The sequence below is a fragment of the Falco naumanni genome, chromosome 9 (assembly GCF_017639655.2).
Source record: "Falco naumanni isolate bFalNau1 chromosome 9, bFalNau1.pat, whole genome shotgun sequence".
NCBI lineage: Eukaryota > Metazoa > Chordata > Aves > Falconiformes > Falconidae > Falco > Falco naumanni.
In genome coordinates, this window is record NC_054062.1 from 11,067,443 (window position 1) to 11,086,491 (window position 19,049).

Consider the following 19,049-nt stretch of genomic DNA (forward strand, 5'->3'; position numbering starts at 1 on the left):
TGTTTGGTATTGCTTATGCCCAATATTTACAATACGTGAAGGTGGTAAAAGAAAAAACCCACAATGGAGGTATTTGAAAATACATTCTTTTCCTAGAAGCTATTTCTTCAATTTGCTTTTCTATTTGTCTCAGACACATCAAAATTACTTTATCTGCAACTGTTACACCAGTAACAGTTTCAGAATAATTTTCTCCAAATGGACATAAAATTTTTAAAGCAAGTTATGACAGCCACTGTGGTCTTTGTGGATTCTGATACATCAATGGAAAGTAATCAAAGAGTTGCTGCATACACTTTAATGTTCTTCTACCATTCAATGAGAAACTCCCGTCATGCCATATTTATATGAGAAGATGTGTATTCATGATCACTTTGACCACCTGTTAGTATATAATCTACAAACTCAGCACACTGAGCTAAATCAGCTGACGGGAAATAATAATGAACTTAATTGCTGTGCAAAAGATGGAATTATGTGAGAGTACAGAAACCTATTTCAAGTGCAGCATTTGAAGTACAGCACAACAGAGAAACACAGGGCTTTAAATTGCAAGTTGCCTTACTAATTGCCAGTTACGATACTTTGTTATTAAATTACAATCCCATTTTCTTTTGTGAACTTAGCAAGTACATGTCCTAATTGTTTTACTCATAATGCACTATTGGGAGTTTCGCTGCATCTTCTTGAGACCAGGTTTTCAAAGGATTTTGAACTAGGATTTTAAGTGCAATGTTCCAAACAGTAACAGGATTTAACTGCATTTACTGTTGGCATGTTCTAAAACAGAAATGAAGTATAAAGTAGTTGTATGATGTGCCCAATACCTCACAGGATGTCTATAGCAAAACTGGAAACAGAATGCAGGTCATTTGACTGACACGTTCAGCACATGACACACTTGCAAATTTTCTTTATCTAAATCTTAACATTGAAATGTATAATCAGAAATCAAATTTTTAATTTATAGAAGGATTTGGAAAAGAAAGTCCTGAAAACTTCCATGTCCTGATGATTAAAACTGGTTTTTATGACATATTTGTGAAATTACATTTAGAAGTTTTCTTCGACGGAATGATAAGCAAACAAGCAATTTCTTCTACTTCCTTAGGTTAGCTGTCCATCGAAGTTGCATTTTCTATGGGTGTGCCATTGTCAACTGATTTTGAATGTTCATCTTTAACATTCAGCCTTCAAAATACCAGATGGTATTTCCAGAAAAGCAATTTAAATTTTTTATTTTTCTTCATAAATCCCTTAACTAGTTAATCTTACACACACATCCAGGCAAAGCATACACCAATATTCCCAGAGTTGCCTGGCAACTACTGGGAGGAGCATCAGAGAACAAGGAAGCCTGCATGGATGAAGGGAAGCCAGTGTCTACCCAACACGGATAAAGAAGGCTTACAGCCAGGGTGTCCTGCTGGTTTCATTTTTGTTATTTATACAGACAACATTTTAAATACCTCCCATTATTTCACCTTACATGCCTTAAAAGCCCAATAGTTATACCCAGACATACATGAACCAGTCTATACAATTTATTTTTTCCACACACGCAACACATGGATTTCCCCAGCAAGATGTGGAAGGACTCAGGGTGACTTCAAAAGTAATTTCTGAACCCTGAATATGAATTGTAGGAATGATGCTTAGTTGATGGTGATAACTGGACTGTTTAAAATTCATACTGAGCTCTTTTTTCCTTCTGGCTCTAAAAATAACAAGACAAACTAGTAGTGAAGAAACTTTATTTACTGAAACATCCTCAACCTCAAGTAACACTACACCTGCACTCCAGCTTCTGGTCTTCTCCTTTAATATCATGATTAAAATTAGATTTATTACTTGTCTGCATGCCAGATCTCTCCATTAATCTTCACGGAGCAGGACAATTCCAAATACAACACCCTTTCTCAATCAGCAAGCCTTCATTCTCACTCTGCTCACTTAGCCTCCCCACTTACACTCCAAACTCATCTTAGCACCTCCCAGTGGTATTCAAGCTCTCTGTTGCTACCACCAATTTTCATTTCTGCCTCCAAATGCTTGCAGGTAAGAGAAGGTGGATGAGAGACCAAAGTATGTTTTTTCCTCTACAGAGATCTTCTTGTTAAGCAGCTGTAGGTCTAAACAACAGTAGTTCAAATGAGCCCATGAACAGTACACTGAGATTTACCACTGCATTTTGACCTGCACATGTGTTAGTTTCCCCTGCTTCAGAAACAGCGAACATAGAATATTTTGGGAATATTTTGTAGATCACTCTGCAGTTAGTAGTTTTCATCCCCCGTATTTCTGGGACATCTCTCATGAACGTTACTCACCCTGTTTAACTTGTCTCTAAAGTATGTACATTTTGATGATAGACAGTTAAAAGGAACCCCCTAAGTACAAGGTAGCAAAACCAGAGTGTCACAAAACATGTGGAAATACATAGATTTGGCTGGACTGATTTGTATTGAAGTCGGTGAAGCGACTTGCAGTAAGCCAGGAACAGATGCCTCACTAGAAGCAATAAACCCAAGATCAAGTACAGAAAAATCCTTCCCCCACTCAGATGGCACTTAATCGTTGCTAAATAAGATATTAGCTCTGAACCAGAAGCAAGAGATTGAATTTCCCTAACAGAACATTTATCGTCAATAGTTACAACTCCAGACAGTCTTCATATTTCTGTAAAAGCGCAATTTCTTTACTAATTATGTTCTTAAATGCCATGATTCCATAAATTTACATTTTTCAGTCGAGCATATATTGTGTAAAAAGTGTATCTTTTACTACCTTTAAAACTAATACGATGAATACCCATGTTTTGTAGTGAGAAAAAATGGTCAGCTCTGCACTATCCTCCTACAATCATTAATGTATACTTTTTAATCATCTCTCTTCTAACTTAACTGTCTTCAAAACAAGCAACACTCATACCTTTCCATAAGAAGTTTTCTCCCTGTGTGACTGATCACGCTTGTTGCACTGCTTTCTTTTTTTGGAGACTGGAACACTGTTTTCAGTACTAGTCAGTCAAAGAGCTGCAATGCTGACCTTAGTAAGAGTAGGTTACACTACACTTTGAGTTCTTGTTCGCTTTTTTCCCCACCACAACTGCAGTTTTACATCTTATGCCTACTAAATTCCTACTTACAGGTTCAATTTTCAGGGCGTTTCTGTAGCTCCCAAAGAAAGATGCTTGTGCTTTTAGAAATGCTCTTGCAACACCGTCTCCAGTGGTTGTAGAGACCTTCTTCAATCTGTTCTTCAGTGCAGAAACCTGAAATCACACAAGCCTAGATCACTCTCCTGTCACAAACAAAGCTTAACACACTGGGGCACAGTGAAATGAAAAAACGTGCTAACCACAGCAGCAGTTATGACACAAAGCAGCATTGTGAATTCAGAGTTGAATTTTTCAGTTCTAAAAGCATTACTTGTCAAGCTGGTTTACTTCTCTAAGATGCGGTTGGATTCTTTTCAGAAACCAATAGGAAAATAAAACTTTTGTTTCAACCTTCCCTCCTAATTGAAATCCACTGTTAGCATGCTGACGAGCACTCTTTTAAAGGTAGTCCATGAAGTTCTGTGCCATTCTTGATTAGAATCTATGAAAGAATTTCAGCTAATCAAACACCAGACTAAGAGAGAAACTGTTCTGCCTAACCAGGCCACCCATCACCACCAAGGCTAAGAACAAATTCTGTAGGTCTGAAAAATCTGTTTGCCACAAATACAAGTTGTTGGGTTTTGTTTTATTCTTTTTTCTTTTAAGGCTATATTCCCTTGTGTTTAAGAGAGTTAGTGGAAAATAACAAAATGAGAGTTTTATTTATGCATATGGCAGGTTCCCTTGGCTGGCTCCCAGACACCCACCCAGCCGCTCCCTCACTCCCCCTCCTCAGCGGGACTCAGGGAGAAAACACGAAGAAAAAGCTCGTAGGCCGAGTTAAAGACGGGGAGATCACTTCCCAATTAGCATCACCAGCAAAACAGGCTCTGCTTAGGAAAATTAATTTTAAGTTATTGCCAATTAAAATAGAATTGGATGGTGAGAAACTCAGGCAGAAACTAAACAAGCTTCCCCTCTCCCTGCTCATGGCCTGCCGGACCTCTGGCATGGGGCAGCAGCAACGAGGCTCGCGGCCAGGGCGCAGCAGACCCCCTCCACTGCCCCTGCCTCCTCACCAGGGCCCCCCACCCGGTGCCTCCTCACCAGGGCCCCCGCTGCTGCCCCTGCCCCCTCACCAGGGCCCCTCCCCACCTCCTTACGAGAGCCCCCTGCTGCCGCCTCTGCCCCTGTCTCCTCACCTGGACACAGCAGCCCCCCACCGCCGTCCCTGTCCCCTCACCGGGTGCAGCAGCCCCCCGCCACTGGCCCTGCCTCCTCACACTTCTCGGCGCTGCCACGCGGTGCTTCGCCCCTTCCCACACTGGCTCCCCGCGCAGCCCACGGCCCAGCCCTGCCAGCGGGGCCTCTCCTCACAGCAGCGGCCAACCCCCGCCCAGCACCTCGCCACAGACACCCCGAACGATCCAGAAAACCTGCCGTTTTTTTAAGAAGTCTCAAATTAACCATGACATTCTGCCTACTGAAGTGTTGGGTTTTGTTTTTTTTTCCTTCCTTCTCATGAGATCTAAACCACCTGTGTGCAGGACAGCTCCTCTCCCTTCCACTCTGGAGGTGTTTAATTACCTCAGGACTCACAGAGCTGCGCTCCAGGCACGCAGCCCTCATGGTCTCATCAGCATTTACACAGGGACACTTCCCTATCACAACTTGGCAAATATCAACTACATGCACTTTTATGCAGGCAGTTAAAACTACCATGATCCAGGTTACCGGAATATTCTTTGTTTTCTGTGCACACCAAGGGCTAAAGTTTTAGAGGACTACCCATCACTGTTCCCTGCGCTTCAGAATTCCTCACACATACAAGAAGGTTGTGACTTAGTCTGTTGTCTCTTTTCTAGTGCTTGAAGCTCCGTAACTACTGAAGCAAGGTTGTGTATCTATGTATTATTGTTAGTGACAGCATTTTTCTTTTCCAAATGCAAGCTGGGAAAGGAGATGATAAAACATTTCAAGGATTAATACCAAGCTTGCTGTGCCTGTGCCGCAACAGTTATAGGTTACGTTAAATCATTAACAAATAGTTATGTCAGTAGCAATTTTTTGGTGTTGCAGACAGAACCAGGACAAGGCAAGTTTCTGGAGAAGAATCTCACAGAACACGATACAGAACAACCATCTGGGCACCGATTCTGGAAATCCAGCTCACGCTCTTCAAGGATGCGGTCCTGTCACGTACAAAAGGTGGGTTTGACGAGATACCTTACGCAGAAGACAGGACGGAGCCACTATTGCAGAAGGAAAGCGGAAAGCCAGGAAATCCCTAGTCATCTTGATTTGCAGAAGAAGATGAATGACTCCATAAATATCCATATTATGAATTTAACAGAAATAATTCCACCACTAACTAACAAGTCTCCCTTATTCAAATGCCATTCTGAAAAACCTCCACTGGGGTAGCTCTATATACTTCACACTATGCCAGAAACGTTACAGGAATATTACTTACAGAGTAAGCAGATTCTGTTGTAGTGAACATAACTTTGTTTCTGAGAGTATGAATAGTACCTCATAAATATAAGGTGATGGTTCAAGTGTTCCAATTACTTTTCATGCATTCCCCCCATCCTTCAGCTCATAACAAAAGCTTATCCTGGCCTCATTCATAGCTCCAAAATCCTACCAGATGAGTTGAGCTTTTTTCTGCCTTGGGGTTTTACCACCAGACTGTCTTAGTAGCAAATGGCAGGCTGATTTTACTGAACAACTGTTCTTGAGTACTTCAGTTTTATCCCTCCTATAAGCATGTCCCTCACTTCCTCCTTCAGTAGCCTCGGATCTGGGGAGGCCATGAAAGTGACTCCTCAACTGCTATATAGGTGTTAAATTTATAATCCATGCTGTGCACTACTTTTTCTTCTTTTAATACTAGATGTTATATTTGCACTTGTGTTTACCAAAACAGTTGCAGAGACATTTCCTTTAAAATTTTCTGCAGACTCCATTGTAGAAAGGATTTCATTACAGTTATTTAGTATAACAGAAATAAGCAAGAGCGTCTCCAGCATTGCTTATAAATCTGAATGCTGTGGCTAATGCCAATGATCCATGCATTAATGAGTCCATAAGCACATATTAACATAATACATTATAACACATTTAGTCTATCACGCCTATAAAATAAGCTCACTCCTATTCACTGAGATAATGTCTCTCAAGGAGCTCTGTTATTCTCAAAACGCAAAAGCTTCATGAGGTTTTCAAACCCAAACAGCACACTTCTCTGTGTTTGAAAGGGTCTGGACTTGTAGGGATGAAATGCACATTTATTTCCTATATTAACTTATGTAAACCATTTAAAGACTGTTCTTAAAAGTGCAATAAAATGTCCATAGCTCTGAGTAGCTTCCAAATCCATCTCAAACATTTTTCTAAGTTTTTTTCTTTAAATATTCATGTGAAGATAAAAAATTTGCCATCTATATACCAGGAAAAGGCTCTATGCTTCCTTTTACAACAAACTAAAGTTCAGAAAGCTAGTCACAGCCTTTCTGTGTTTCAGCTTCCCTATTTGGTATAGAAGCAGAATATTGATAGGTATTTTGCTAATTCTTTAAGCTTTTATATCATTTGCTCTCTTCTTAGACTAAATCAAACACTGTAGCATGTGCAATATGTACACTTTTACTCTTTCCATCAGGATTACTGCAATATGCATGCCATAGCTTTTTAAACGAAAATGTTAACAGTGACATACTTAAAGAGACTAACAAGTAAGAAAGAATAATCCATGTTTACTCTGGAATAAATTAGTACATAACACAAAATAGATTATACAAGCAGAATTATGATTGTTTCCTGCCTAAAGAGGCAGTAATACTGTAAAAAAAGAAAGAAAGAAAGAAAAAAAGACTGTGACCACTCAATATGAAGATTATTTCTAGCCAAACTGACACATATACATGCAGACTACCCTGAGAATGTTTTTTAAGATTTTTATACTTCTGGCAGTTCAGGTTTAAAGGTCCAACTTAAACTATCACCATGTTTCAAAATGCAATCTGTGCAATGCAGCATAATGAAATGGTTCAGTAAAGGTGCTAGTGGAAATTCTTTTAATTAGGTCCAAGGCTTTTCAGTTGTCAACATGAATAAAGCAAGAAACATTCTATTGCAAACACAGTGTAAGAAATAAAAATGGATTCACCTTTAAGAAAATGGCTCTGCTATAGAGTTGTAGTGTAGTACTTCTTGCTGTCCTAAAAGCAGTTAATTTCGCACTAAGTGGAAAACTGTAACATAGGCTTCCTACTTGTGATAACTTGTTAATGAATGGACAACAGTAGCACACACAACTAAATTACTGACAGCCTAAGATATTCATAGGCTAGTGCAAATTTACAATATTCTCACAGCCATCAGATATGTAAGATCTCTTTGGCGCAGTACACTGCATTGCATCAGGGCTTCATTTAATAAAAACTACAAGTTGACAGAGCGAGCTTATGCTTTATTCCTTGTACTATGAAGCTCTGACTACAACTAAGACTAGAAGATGACACTTATTTGGAAATACATGAAAAATCCATAAGGGTTGCATAAAAAAAATTACTACCCCCTCTTTGCTATTCCTTGCAACACAGACGGTGGTGTAGGAGACTTGTCAGCAGCAGATGCACTTATTGTAATCACAGTCCTTAATAAATCTCTTTTTTTAATATTGACTATTTTAAAAGGAAAGTTACTTCCCAGGGCATTCTCATGCTGCCAGATTTTCAGCAACATATCGGAAGCAGAAGGTGAAGGAGGGACAATTTTTCACATTTCAAATAGTTCATCAATAAGGCAGTAGTATATACCTTGATTTTCAGGGACCTGACCTGATCAGTTCAGGCAGCCTGACTGCTAGCAGGTACTGCTGAGGTAAACGGGGGCAAAGAAATTACTTAATCTGATCCTGCTGGAACTGTCTCAATACTATCCAGCTCCTGTGACACAAATCTTAACTGGAAAGAAGTTTCAGTGTATGTGTGAGTTTGGGTCCAAGGACCCAAAAGAAGAGTAAAGAACCATTCATTCTAGATTCACAAGAATCAACAGTTTAGGTGGCAACATTACTGTCACAAAACTCAAGCACAACTCACTACCTGAAGCTCTAAAATAATCACAGGACTTCATTTACTTGATTAAAAAAGCTGTTCAAGGAGAGGGGGAAAACAGCTTTAAAAACTTACCACGGGATTAACTACCTGATGGTAAATGCATCACACAGAAGATGTTTTTTTTCCTCATATAGATAGATTTAATTTAGCAAAGTAAATTTTGTGTCTATTCAGCAGTGCATGAATTGCTCGCTGTTCACATTAAGTAGCAAAACCGGCAGAATAGTTTGACATAACAGCCATTTATGATCATGAAACTGCTGAAGACATATTTAGTTTCTCAGATCATAAATGCATCTGTTTAGACTGAGACCAGGGGGAAACGCAGTCCCAGAATCTCCCCATCCTCCCAGGAAAGCAAAATTAAAAAAAAAGAAAAAGAAAAAAAAGTATAATGGATTGGCTTTAGGGTCTCCCTGCTGAGATGAACAACTTGATCCACTTACAGTTCCAAACACATGATGCATGAAAGAACTGACAGAAATTCAATTCTTGCAAAGAAGAGCAGCTGCTCTCTAGTGGTCAAAGCCAAATATTAAGCAGTCTGAAGGCAAGGAAAAGACCTAGAGGAGAATACTTCATTATCTAGGTAACTAAAATAATGAAACAAAGCTAAATAAGACATAAACACTGATCCCAAACATTAATTACACAACGCAACATGATTCAAGTTAAGGCTTTGTTGCGACAAATATTAATCCCAGCTGTATTTATATGGCAGTTGTGAAAAAAAAAAATACACCATGTACGCTATTTGTGAGCCATGCCAGTTAATTGAATTTGCTGGCAGCACTTCCTCTGCTCTGCTCCAAACATCCTCCAAGATAAAATGTAGCTTTTAAATAGACCTGTGGAAAACTGAATCAAGAAATTTGAACTAATAAAACACAACTCTCTACTGTTATAAAAGTGAAGTAAAAGTAAATAATGAAAGGAAGGAAGTCTCTTAAAATTTATTACATTCCAAAGCTTGAAGTTCTGTGTTTATTGGTGAAGTCTCTTCTGATGTTCTACAGTGTGCCTACAACAGCTCCTTTAATGAAGTCTCATAAAATCTAATATAATACTTGATTGTTGACAAATCATATACATGTTTGAGGCCCCGCGCTCACTGTATCCAGACATTTCTTACATAATTCCATGAAATTTACAAGTCTGTCATTCCCTGGGTTGCGGATAATGGCACGAGCGATGACCAGCTGGCAGATTTGGATGCCGGGAGTGAAATCAAAATGAAAAACTATATAAAGCCAGAAAAATTCATGGAAGTAACTTTTATAGACTAAATGCTTGACTAAAGCCAAAATGTTCACAATCAAGATGGACCTTTCATCCAGAGCCCACTGTTTTTGCAGAATGGATCACACCACAGATCACAGAGAAATGATGGGATGTCACAGTAGGAGGCACTGGGTATTCACCATTACTTGAGTTTTTCCTCAAACAGACCTGCTCATATTGAGCTCACTGCATATCAATTTTATTTCTCAACTACACATAAAAAGGTATAGATCTAACTGTCAGCACAATATTTTGAACTAGTAAAAGAAATCCAGATTTTCCCCTGCCATTTCCTCCTAAACAGTCACCCTCAAACTTAAAAATAGCTTCTTACACTCTTACTCACTTTACTGCTCTTCCCTCTCAGCTTCTTTAGTGAAGATGATTACAGCAGCAAGTAGCAAGCTGGATGTAATTCTTTCCCATTTAAGGGAAAGATCAAATATTTATACAACATGTCTATCAAGTTATTAAAAAAATAAATTACCAATAAAAGTTTGAATTAGAAAGAAAATAAATTCTGAAATATAGACACTGAGCAGTCCTAGATGTGAATAGGAAGTAGTCCGTTTGATATTGTAATTCAGGATATAAAACACACAAAGTTCATTAAAGCTCACCTGGAAGAAGTCACAGGAAAAAAACATACCGTTTCATTTGGAAACTAAAGTTATCTACAAAAGCAGGATTATTTTTTTCCTAATAGAATGACTAAAGATGATTTAAAATACTACTACTACTACTATACCATGAAGAAATAAGTTTTATTTTTGTTTCTTGTTCAGACGTACCATAACCTGCATGTTTTTAATTTCTTTTTTCACCTGTAAAAGACTAACTCTTTAGATGACCTGAAACTTGATGATACCATTCCAAAACCAAAACTGGATTGCTGCAGCATTTCTAGCTTATGTGGGCATTAGCTAATTTTCATTAGGAGGCTTGAAAATATGTCTGCAAATATTCAGAGACATTACTTAACACTTCAAAACAGGAAAGAATTGAGGTAAAGCAGTTTACTTATATTAATGAGAGGAACACAACCAGACACCTCAGTTACAAACCAAACAGGTCAAAAGGATTTACACTTTTAACTAATGGAATAGTTGCATAAGTCATTTAATACGTACCACATCGTTAGGAAGGTTCTGAAGGTCATCAAAAGGGGTTTCCAGTGTGTTGGTATCTACATTAAGAATCACTACATCTTCCAGGGCCATGTTTCTTACTTTCTAAATATAAGCAAATTCAAGAAAAGGGAAAGGAAAAAAATCTAAGTACAAAGAGTCAAATTTTACGCATAAAGGAGACAAGTGATGGCATAATATGGCATTACAAAACTTCAAGCATTTTAAGAACAACCAACATTCGTGTTTTTCTGTTCACTATTTATTTATTCACATTTTATAATGCTGAAAAATTAACCTTCAATTTGCAGAGAGACATTCTTAACATTGTGCGTACTAAATTTTTTTAAATCAGAGTTATGATTATTCAAGCGAAGATTTATTTCAAGCACCTCTACTAATATTTCTCTTGATCTGGTATCCTGCTTGCACATTTAGCAGTTTCTAGCAGAGTCAAGATTTCAAGTATATATTTTTATATTTAGAAATTAATTTAAACAATAATAAACAGTAGCTTTTCTAGGAGTTAAGAGCTGCACGAAATCAGGGATGGGAACTGGTTTCCAAATTCCAGGCTGAATTTTGGAACGCCAACAGAGAAAAATTTACAACTGTATTTGAGTAGAATGGGCACTAGCAGAGGTTAGTAAAGAAATAATTAAAAAGAAAAAGGAGGGGAAAAAAAGCTAAGAGAAAAACAGCTCCACCGTATCCCAGTCTCTTAATGTTCAGCGACTCTAAACTTTTTATCCTGTTCCCGTGAACTGAGAGAAAGAAGTGTCTTTAATCTAGTTTGAGTGTTTACATCATCTGTAACAGTGCATGGACATACACAAGAAAAGCATAGCCTATTTCTCAAAAGAACGATCCTTAGTACCTTTGACTTTAAGTGTCTGAAGATGTTGGTGATCTAATCAAATTTAAACATTGTCAGACTTTACTTCCCTGCTTAAACAACAGTAAATTAATCACTGATATGAAACAGAGCAGCATTTAAATATTTATTTTAACACTTTTTCCACTAACAGGAGAGTTTAATCCTTTTTTTATTGTTATTTTGACTGACTAATTATAAATATTTAAGCTCTCTTCAAATGAAGCTTTGAAAAAATCAAAATCAGAAAGAGCAGAACTATAGAATATGGCAATTACAGAAACTTCCCAGTGACACTGTAAACAAATGTTTAAGTATCTACATACCTATACATAGGACCAAATGCAAGTCACTGAGGAGGGAAATGAACAAAAACATACTCAATTTTTAATTAAGGTTTTGTGGGGTGGGGGGAATTGTTTCCTTTAAAAGAAAGGAACTAAAGCTCTAAAACAATGGCAAAGTTGAGCCTTAGGCATCTAAATAATTACCTTCAGTTTTCAAGGCTCAGCCCTCCGTCTATAAAGAAAACTGCTGTGTACTTGGGGGGGGGGGGCGCGTAAAAAAAAAGCCAACAACTATAAAAAGCACTTTGTAGACATTTATGTTTAGGTCTTCCATAAGAAATTTCTTTAGCTTAAATGGAAGAATACTACATTTAATGCTTTCCATATAAAAAGCTCAAGTACTGCATGACAAACCAGGTACTTTCCTCTACATTTCAGGAACCAAAGGTCACTCTGTTGGCTACATCTGATAAACTCTAAAGCAATCCAGGAGTCTTGCTCCTTCTAGGAGTCCGGAAGCACCAGACAAACTGATTTGCTCCTTCCTGTTTCATAAAATTAAAAATCTCACTTATACTCAGAGGAGTCTAAAAAGCTCTAACAAAAAGGTCTTGCAACGTATTTAACCAAAGCCAGAAGCTTGTCAAAATCGACTGCTAGCACAAGACAGAAGGAATTAAAAACTTCTCTTGATTCTTGCCGAAGAAGCAACAAACATGTGCTTGAGCTTGTCAATGGCTGTTTTTTAACACTGGTGATGAATCTGCACCTTCCCTTCAGCAAAGTGTTGGGGGGTTCTACAGCAAAGAATAAGCTTGTGACAAGTGGGTATCTGCCAGGGGGTACAGCACCGTGCTCATGGTGCAAGGACTGTAAATGCTGATCAATATAATCATCTCCACACATGGCCCAGAAATAACTGTATCTGAAAGGAAGGCTAATAATAAACGCTGCTGTGCTATACCTTTACACCACAAAGAGCACAACCTTACTTTAAAACTTCTCAATATTTTTATTAAGACGGTGGATCTCCCTGGAGACAAACTCTCAAGTTTAATAAAACACTTGAGACTACCTTGATTTATAGCATCTGTCTTGCAATGTATTTGAAAAAAATGTAATTTTTCAAAGGTCCAATTGTGGCTCATCCTAGAGAAACACAGACTGACCAGTTCATCTTAATCCTTATCTGTGTTTATCATCTTTTACTATAGTATTTGATAAAGGTATTATTAGATAGTTATAAGGGCTTTTGTCAAATAATCACATGGTTCTTTTACTAAACGTAGTACCTATTAGCCCAACTGACCTGGAAATAAAAGTATTTACTCTCTTGTTGGAATTTCAGCAAAAAATTTCCAGCATCCAACTACATTTCTCCCATCAAATCCCAGCGGACTCTATGAATCACACCTACATGTAGACCATTTTCAGAGGTAGTTTGCGTGTTGTTTTAATTTTCTTAAAATACTAAGAGACAGCCACTAAGCCGTATACAGTTGCATTCCACAACTACCTGAATATCTAACCAAAATTTTACAAATAAAGTGATACCTGTTAAACAGAATGGACTATATTCAGGATGTTCATATTTTGCTAAAAAATATATATATATAAATAAATGGAGAAGCAAACAGCAAGAGGAAATGTGAACATTACAGTTTCCTTATCTAATTTTACTACAGACTAGAGATTTGCTGAGTCAAGAGAGGTGATTCAGTGAAAATGCACATCACGTATCACTACTTCAAACCTTTCTTAACCATCCTTACCAAATTACTTGTAGCTATAATTAATCACCTAAAACCCATCAAATCGAACTAACATCTACACCTGCCTTTTATTTTAAATGTCTCTTTTTAAAAGAGTGGAGAGGTATGGAAAGCTGGTTTAACAAGCACGCTGAACCCATTGTTTATGGCCTCTATAAACATGGCTTAGTAAGAATTACTGACTTAATCAGAGAGAACTTATCTCCTGGTGAAAAGAGCACTTTAAATTTTAGAAATGGCACCTTTACTGTGAAAATCTCTTAACTTTTCAAACAAACTCCAGGGGGCCTTAAACACCAGGTCAGTAAATAAGCAGCAGTTAGTGCGTCTGTCCTGCTCACAAGCAGCCAAACACTTGAAGTTAATTTAAATTTTTTATGTGGAAGTTCACAAAAACACTGAGAAACTATTTTCTAATAGAAGTATTAAGACGTGCTCCTGTCTCATTCGGATCACAAGCTAGTAGCAATATTCAATACACTAACACCACTTCATACTAAATGTAATTTTATTATTGCTGTCCGGTTGGCAGTTTTTGCATTTCCTACCATAAAAAAAATATCCCAAGTTAAAATTGTTCATCTGAAAGAAGTTTATTTAATAGTTCATTTAAAGAAAAACCCAACATAACACAAAAAAACCTAACACCACCACCCTCCTCCCCCCCAAAAAACAGGTTTGCCTAACTTCATGGCTAAATTGGTATAAAAAAAAAAACAACAAACCCAAGTTGATCATGAGGTTTCATAACCAGATACAAATGTGATCAACATATTATAAAATTCTGTTATAACAAAGAAAACATACCTTCCACCAATTCTTTTGGACAGGTAAAATAATAAAAACTAATATTCTTAGTAGCTAGTTTGTGTGTTATATCTGAAATTATTTAAGTATGATTCACAACAAGTCTAAAATCCATTTGCTTAATGACTTGTCTCTACTTAGTTAATAGTTTCCATTTATTTTCTTAAGAAAAACACCACAACACTGCAGACAACAATGTGTCAATCTGGCTGCCAGAAGCAGGAAAGGCAACGGATATAAAATTTTATTATTTCATGCCCCAACAGCAGCCAGAAGGACTTAATGAAATCACCCTTAGATTTACAATCTGAAATAGCTATTCAGCAGACAAATCTGGTTAAGCTGGATGTGCCCCCTGACCTCTCCACCCTTTGATCTGGGCACAGCAGGTGGGCTGTGCCCCCTCCTGTGCATCTCCCACTCTTCCGCCCATCTCCCAACCTTGATGTGCAGTACCCTGATCCTGTACAGGTGATTCTCAAGATCCTTATCACAAGCAGCTGTTGCCAACTGAGTGACAAACATCACTAGTGCGGGTCTAATGTTATCGCTATCGTACCACAGAAGAAAAACCCTCTATGCTTCCTGGTAAGTCTACTTGGCACTGCAGTGTTTGTCTTTCTTAAAACTTACCCCTCAAACGTGTTTGTGTGTCTATGCGTGTGTGTGTGTGTGTCCCCAGAACCCCACAGTTATTAATTTCATTTTCCCAATAATTGGACAAAAGGCAATTACGTAATGTCACATTTTTAAATGCATTTTTATCGGTACTCCTGAAACCATGTACAGCCATATTTACAGTATTTGTGAGTGATTAAATTACACTTAATTTTCTAAGACCTGGATTTAAGTATATATATAACCCCTTCATTTAAACCCTGTAAAAAAGCTATACTTCTTCAGTTATAGCTAGAAAAGGCAGTGATTTCCTAAGTATAAATGGATAGAAAAAGATAAATATTACTCCTCACCCAATCAAAAAATATAATTAACAATTACCACTAGAAGATGCCAATGGTCAATCAATTCTCAGGATGTCTTCTGCGGTGAGGGGAAACCACGTGGCACTGCCAGGACTAAGCCCAAGCTGATGCAACCTGTTTCTCAGAGTTTGTTAGCCCAGACTCCGTGCCTGCGAACTGGCACACCATCACACTGGATCACAAACGGAGCACCCTCACGTCTACTTGGAAAGACCAGGTAAATACACCAAGAAGTGCTTCCAGAACACACACATGGGGTCCAGAGGGCTGAACATGCAGCTCTCCGTTCATCTGTCTGCATAAAGAAGAGACTACCAACATTACGCAAGATCAGCTGCCAGGTCACACAGAGCAGGAATTTTAGTGAACCTTCTTTTCCTAATGTGTAAGTGTATTTACTCATACTAGGTTAAAATAAAACAAAAACCTGCTCCTGTAGGTTTTACGATATGTATAACCATCCTTTATGCTTAGGGAGAAGGTTAGAAAAATCATTCTGACAAACGCAATGTGAAGTTTCACACACCAATTCATTCTAGATATTCTCACAAGAAAGAAAAATCTGAAGTCCCAGAAAAAGTCCTTGAGTGACTGGAACACTAGGAAAAAAAAAAAAGGCATAAGAAACAGTTTTCTAATCATTAATTTTAAAGGTTGGTTCTGTGCCCTGAATAGAGCACAAAAATGGTGGGCGTTGTTACTTCAATGAGTGGAAGCCTAGCACAAGAAAGTATCCTGCCCACAGCTCAGTATCTGACAGCTAAACAGAACTATCCCCAATGAATAATCAAAACCACATGTGTCTAAATTCCAATAGGTAGTCTACTAGGTCAAGGGCATTCCTGTTCCATCAGCACCATCACACTAATAACCTTTCCTACAGAAACAGTTGCTGAAACAATCGTTTACTATGACAAAATGTAAAAGGCTGCCAGCTAAGCCCAACACCCCTTGTAACGCAAAGGTCAATTTAATATAATTTGAACACTAAAATAGCACACAGTACACAGGTAGAAAATAAAACAAGATTACAAAAGGGATGTGTTTATTTGATAGAGTTTCATTTTCCTATCTCATTATTTATCAGTACTTATCTTCGTCTAATATGAATTCAATTAGTTCCGTAAGCATGTTCCATTATTCATGTGATAGCTCCAGCCTTGCTTATCCAACAGCTTATAAACTTTTAGCCTTCTTTGAAGTCACTTTATGGATTGCTAAATGGAAATCTTATAAAGAATGACTAACTAGGTGATGATAGAAGAGCTGAAAAATAAGAGCACAAAACACAGCTCTATATTTTCTACCGAGATTTTCCCTCATAAATCAGTTGGAGCCCTCTGACCTATAACAGGAGATTATCTTATCTCACTGGAGAACATTTCAGTCACAGCAAATTAGATTTAACAGTCAATGGATATGCTTGATATTTTAATCATAAGAAAAATTTGTCATTTTCCATTAAAATAACTGCTCCTTCTGCAGAGACCCCATGTAACGGGAAACTGCAAACTAACTTTAAGATACAAAATGATGTGACAATAATCTTTTGAGGTGAGAGAGAGGGTGTACTTTGTTTAAAATCATTAACATTTCCACTATATTTCTTCCAGAAGACCCACTCCAAGACAGGGATAGCAAAAAATCTCAGAAACAACAGTAAGGCTAGAAAATTGTTTTTTTCCTACATTCCAAATTCACGTTTCCCTTTATACCATGGCTTTCCCTGCACAAGTTTAGGCTTCCACTAACATTTACGCAACAATGACAAATTCTGCAGTCAGAGCTGCTGAGGCAGAACCACGAGCCTATATATAACTGCAATTACTCCCATGGGGCTCTACAGTAGATAAAAAGTCCACCTGTCTTAACTTGAATGGAAAGCTGGAGAATTAATCCCTTATCCTGAAGCTAGAACACGTGGATTATCAAAAAACTTTTAAAGATCTATTTGCTGATATTTCAGCATTTCAAGAAAAATGAAGCTGAATAATTACCCTAGATTTTAGTTTTAATTTATAAAACTATTGTGATATGGAAAATCAATATATCATTTTAAAAAATACACAACTGCTAGATCATGAAAAAAATTGCTGTTGCTAATCTAACAAATAAACCACACAATTTTACACCTACATATGAGGAAAAAGACAAAGAGTAGCTGCAGCATCAAAAACAGGCAAAGAGATAAACTAGTAATTGTCTAGCTCATTTGACAAATGTCACCTTTCCTTTGCCCAAGGCACAGAGAAATTATGCAGTACTTGCCAACAAACAGATGCAATAGCCCACTGTGTGGTTTTATTTTATTTTTCAATGGAAAAAGCACAGTTAGCTGGAAGATGTATTTCTATCTGGGAGTATTCAATTTATCCTTAAGAGCAGAGAAGGCAGAGAAGACAGTTTGGTTTATTTATTTAATTTATTTCATAAGGCACTTGGAATAACTGTACTTTGCCAAAGTGTGTCTGTGTTCCAGAATCTCCGGCTATTCAAAAGCCATACTGGATTTAGTACTAAACAGATTTTTTCACAAGTTACTAAAACGGATGAAAATTGGCTTCTCCAAGAACAACTCCTCCTTTTGAGTTTTTACAGATGGAGTTTGGAAGGCCTACAGAGCCCTGCAATCTGAAAAACTGAGACAAAGGAAGAGGTAATGGGTTTATGTAGCAAGGCAGGAGTGAGACATCATGCAAAGCAACTCCAAGGTGTAATCATTAATTTTTCTTCTATACTCATAGCCAGGCTAACCAGTATTTGTGAAAACTGACAAGTATCTGTATTGAGATATTATCCCGTCCTCTACCAGGTCGCTTCCTGCTTTTTAAATAAATAGATACCATAATAAGCAAGCCAATGATTACCTAGTACAGATATTGGGCAGAAAGGTTCTTGATCAATATGAAAAATCTATACTGTTTTAAGACTATTTCTTCCCAGGTATTACTTCAGTCCTGCCTATGCAGAATTCAAGGGTAATTATCAGAAACCCCTTTAACATAAGCATATGATGTGCAAACAAACATACATGTTGACTTTTAAAATAATTGCTTATTCACTAACACATTGTACTGCAATTCTGTGCTTTATTTAGCAGTATAAAGGGCATTAAAAAAAAAGTCTGTACCCAGGATGGTAAGAAAAAAAAAAAAAAAAAAAAAAAGGTCCTGCATATTCCATCTAGCTTCTCACGAAAAAAGTAACTTCTAAAATTACTTCACATTAACGCTGGAAAGAGGGGGAAGTTATATGTAGCATACTAGTCTAAATTTTAACACAGAGACACACAGGATCATTATTACATACATATGCCCTAGTGAAAGAATATGTTTGATCAATATTTCCAGAGAAATCACACATTTTTATGGACAATATAAGAACAAATATCCTGGTAATATGCATTACTTTATGCGGTGTAAAACTCAGCTTTATAAATTGTTATGCATCCTAAACACTAAGCTTAAATTTCCAAACACAGGTATCTAAAACAGGGCTACAAGTCAATTAACTTTCAAGGGCATTTGCAACTCCCACCAGTTCAACACTGCCTGCTAATTTAAGAGCCTACAAAGAGGCAATGCTTTCTGGGCAGGAATAGCTCTTCCCACACGGAGCATATACACGTTGTTCAGACTTCCTGTGTAAAGGGGCACGTTAATAAGGACTAGGATTTTCATAGGGATCTA

The 19,049-nt window shown here is 37.5% G+C and overlaps 1 protein-coding gene across 5 annotated transcripts in view; it reads right to left on the reverse strand.

Moving 5' to 3' along the window:
• The window catches only part of DENND1A (DENN domain containing 1A), a 214,957-nt gene that overhangs the window by 77,714 nt on the left and 118,194 nt on the right, over window positions 1-19,049 (reverse strand). For all 5 annotated transcript variants that reach the window (XM_040606509.1, XM_040606507.1, XM_040606506.1 and 2 more), the window contains exons 12-13: window positions 10,641-10,742; window positions 3,149-3,274 (exon numbers count right to left, since the gene is read on the reverse strand). In XM_040606509.1, coding sequence (XP_040462443.1) covers window positions 3,149-3,274; window positions 10,641-10,742 — 228 coding nt within the window. The remainder of the gene's footprint in view (window positions 1-3,148; window positions 3,275-10,640; window positions 10,743-19,049) is intronic.